This window comes from Pygoscelis adeliae, unplaced genomic scaffold (genome assembly GCF_000699105.1).
Source record: "Pygoscelis adeliae isolate BGI_AS28 unplaced genomic scaffold, ASM69910v1 Scaffold587, whole genome shotgun sequence".
Taxonomy (NCBI): Eukaryota; Metazoa; Chordata; class Aves; order Sphenisciformes; family Spheniscidae; genus Pygoscelis; species Pygoscelis adeliae.
The window spans coordinates 40,547-44,726 of NW_008825085.1; the positions used below are offsets into that span (position 1 = coordinate 40,547).

General features: G+C 44.0%; 1 protein-coding gene across 1 annotated transcript in view; it reads right to left on the bottom strand.

Annotated features, from left to right (window-relative positions):
- The window catches only part of UPRT (uracil phosphoribosyltransferase (FUR1) homolog (S. cerevisiae)), a 21,788-nt gene extending 18,628 nt beyond the window's left edge, over positions 1–3,160 (bottom strand). Inside the window, exons 1-3 of the mRNA XM_009326985.1 lie at positions 2,987–3,160; positions 1,541–1,583; positions 421–522 (exon numbers count right to left, since the gene is read on the bottom strand). Coding sequence (XP_009325260.1) covers positions 421–522; positions 1,541–1,583; positions 2,987–3,160 — 319 coding nt within the window. The remainder of the gene's footprint in view (positions 1–420; positions 523–1,540; positions 1,584–2,986) is intronic.
- Positions 3,161–4,180: the final 1,020 nt, after the last annotated feature.

The window sequence follows — 4,180 nt, forward strand, 5'->3', positions numbered from 1 at the left end:
CGCGTGGCGCAGCTCTGCTGCAGGGCTTTTGTCTGTCTTTGTTTGGGTTCTGTTTGGTTTTCGGGTCTTTCAAGATGCTGGAAACTGTAATAGACATCAGTGCAGGTTGGGAGGAGAAGAGGAGGTAGGACTCAAGGAAGTTCGAATACGTAAATGTGAATTTCTCCTGACTAGTGATGCCCGGTTCTCACGTTGATGTGTATGTGTGCGGGTACAGTGCGTTCCGGATCGGTCCGACCTGCAGCACAGGCTCTCAGCCGTGTGATGCGTGTCCAGTGTTTCCACCGTATCCAGCTCTTTGGGCATGTGCTACACGGAATACCCTGCGTGTGGATAGAAGAACCCTGAACTGTGGTATCGCAGTGCTTGACGTGGCTCTAACGCCTCTCTAATGGAGATGTACAAAATCGCTCCGCAAACCTGCACTGTTAAACCTCACCGCGCCGTTCTGAGACAACTCTATCATTACAGTCTTGTCTTCGTTACAGACGGAGAGAAGAGCAGGTTCCACGCGCCTGTACCCTGCGTCAAGTGACAGAACCCGTTACATACCTCCCGTAAGACCCTAACCTTGCAGATGGAAAACGTGCGTTTGATCATCCAGTCCATGAGCTCTCTTTAGCACAGACTAGCACTAATTTTTCCTCTACTATAAAGTTCTGAAGCAAGCGCCAGCTGCGCGAGAAAGAAACACGCTCCTCTCATGAAATACGAAGGGGAATGTTCAGCGTTCTGATGGAACATTGAAAATTACGTTCCGTCAGTCATCTAACGCCGGAAAAGCCCATCAGCAGACCGGTGGAGAGGAGGCGATTAATTTGGAAAAAGGCAGTAAACGTGCTAAACGCTAGCAGCTTAGTTTACAGATAACCGAGGGGTGACCATACCCCGTGCTGTCAACATTTAAGAAGGGTGAGAAATTACTCATGACGATAGAAGGAAGGAGTACTGGAAGTAATGGGATCCAGTTAAATACAGGGAAGCTAAAGATAAATCTCTGGCAAATAATTGTCATAATGGAAATGGGATAGGATCGTTGGCATCCCCTCGTTTAGGGTATTGAGAATTAAAATGGCCAAGACATGAGAAAATTATCTGCGCTGAAGAATCTGGCGTTACGTACACGTGTATCTGCTTACAACAGCAAATGGCTAGGTGGTATTTGATGGGAAATTTTATAATTAATAATTTTACTATTCCATTAGCATGAACTGAGCAAAAAATCAGCTTCAGAATTTCCATTTTCTGTGCTAATGCATATCATTTTATGTCCTCTGCGCTTTTAAGGCTAATAAGGTGCTTAATATATTTGACATTAGTATTTCCCCTCCAAAGTTTGCCTTTACCTGCTGTTCCTTCTTCAATAACTCTCCAGTGCTGCTGGCTTTATCCCCCCCCACCTATTTCCGTCTTTTTGCCAGTTCCAATCTTCTCTCTCCTCTCGACACCAGTTTATTTACATGGTACCACATTACTGACAGCTGTACAAGGCCCTGCACAAAGCCTGAGAGAGACACCGAAAGAAAACGAGGCCACGTACCTGTAGTGGTCAGAAACGTGACAACCCCTTCCCTCGGAGCGACCTAACCAGGAGAACAAAGCTCGTGCTATAGACACGGAAAGCTAACAGCAGACGAGTTTTATAAACTTGCACTGTTTAAAGTAGCTTGCCACAAAAAAAATACCTGTTTCTCTGCAGATTTAGCTGTAGAAGCAGAGGATCTCCTTGGAGACAGACAGAAATCAATGCACGCTCCAGAGTTGGCAGTGAGAAAAGATGACAGAAGCAGCTCAGCAGAAGAAGTAAGCCCCGGCGCATGGAGGTGAAATAACGCCTTATTTAGAGTTTATTAAAGTTTTTAAGTTCTTCCTCATTAAAGGTTTTTAATATGATTATAACATTGTAATGAACTTCACTTATAGCGACAAATACTTACGTCTTCCAGCTGTAAAGAAGTGGAGCACAATTTCCTAAAGACTATTTATAGAACTAAGATTTACAATTATTAAACATTCCTATAAAATGGAAAGAATCAGCACTGAATGCCAGATAATCAGTGTGCCAAGGGGAGACCGAAACCTGTATTTTGTATGGCAACGTTGACAACTCCGGTTATGGCAGGCATGAGACTAAATGAAAGTGCCCCCAGAGCTGTGGAAATCAAAATGAATTCAGGAGTCGGGCTAGAGGGTAAAGAAAAGTGCAATACTCATAATTTAGAATCAGCAGCATTGGAAGGGTATGAACACAAAGAGGGGAATGCTTCACCAAAGTACATGAAGAAAGAGGGAAAATTAATGGGAAGAAATGAATGCAAAGACATTAAAAATGGGAAAACCAGGCAAGGTTGGGGAGGCGGGGTAGAACCCCTCACTCAGAGATACAAAATCAGTTTTGACAAGTAGAATATGTGCTGGAAGGCACAGTACTGATTTGGAGACAGGGGCTGTTGTACTTACTCCTAGAAGAATATGAACTATTAATCCTCAGGCCTTACATTTAAGAACAGAGCAGTTACATTTGAAGTGCAGTGTGAATTACATTTCGTAGTCAATTAAATAGCATAAATGAGCTGTATTTTAAAATGTTTGATTACGTTACAAAAATGGCATTTTGATTTTCTTCTTACAAAAACATGTTCTTCTCCACATTAACACTAAGCAAGACTTGTCCTCTATTTTGTTACGGCAAACAGGTTACATGTTGTATGAACATGCTGTTAGCTGTTTTACAAATTATTTAAAATTTATCACGTCAGTTAGCTCTCTTACAGATAACACACAGCTACAAAACTATCTAAAATCCTACCTAGAATGCCTCTCAAATCCTAACCCAGAATGCCAGCCACTGAAAAAGGCCGTTTGGCCTCTCACGTTGTAGCCACAAGCCAGCCTAATTCCCAGTGACTGATGTGTTGGAGTGTTTCTATTTTTATTGCTTCAAACACTTTAAAAGAGCTGGATTTGAACACTATGCTAAGCATACATCTTTCGAAAAACGACACCCATTGCGAGGTCTCAAGGCCACCAAGGGCAAAGTCCCCTGTATCCGAGCGGAGTCACCCGTTTTCCCTCCGACCGTGGTTAGGCAGGGCTGGCACAGCACCGGGAACCGGCATCCCAGAAGACGCCTCCTCAGAGGGCAGCGGCAGAGGCCCATGGCGTCAGAAGCTCAGCTGAGAGCAGCCTTCACACAGGCAGTGTTGGCAGTGTTTTCCCCGGAGACCCCCCCCCAGCCCCCTGTCAGCCGCAGGGCCCACTTGGCGAGGGGCCGAATGCCGCCCCGCCGTTGGGTTGGTGTTTTTTGTGGGTTTTTTCCTGTTCATTTTTCTTAAATGATCTGTCGTGTGTTTTGGTTAATTCATCTCGGTCTGTTCTGGCGCTTTGCGTTTTTGTCCAGTGTTGTACTGGTTGTAGAATACATGCTGTTACATTCGCATTGAATCTTTCTAAGATTGGCCTTGCGTTATTTTTATTCTGAATATTAGCCATCTGGCACTGTGTGCTGCAGTATTTAGTGCCACAAATAATAATGAAAAATATGGTAATATCTCGTGATACTTTAACGTAAAAATATAAGACGGAGGGTATAAAGCTTTGGGCGTCTAATCTTAAAGCTGCCAAAGCATGTTGTTCCCTCTGCCCTTGTTTTCCGTAAATGATTCTTTGATGGGAGACAGCAGTGGTGATAGGAAAGTCATTGGTTAATGCACATTAATGAAACTGCGTTTCTTGTAGTTAATGAACCGCAGTCCTGAAGGAAGACGGGTAGGAAAAACCCCAAGATTGGTACCTTTCTGTTCAGGTGGATGTGGGCACGTCCAAGACGGGCGAGAAAAAGGCATTTGGCTTCAGATATACCGGAGAGGGCTCTGTCTCTTCCCCAGCAGTCAAGCCCCGTAGAAATGCTTGAACTTTAAAGAAAACAGCCTTTTCCTTCTGTCTCCCCACATCAACATATGACGACGAGACTGTTGCATATTCAGCAAAACTGTTGTTCTCGCTGTAGTTAAGTTGCATAATTAGATGGGGCTTAAATGAGACGAGAGCTAAACTTGAGTGATTCTGTAGGCTGGTGCAGAGGTGAATTGCAAGCTAACTCACAGAACTTACCAAGCTTTCGGTGCCTCAGGAAAATAGTTTAAGGATGTTTAGGTTCAAAGGAAGCGAGCATTTTCGT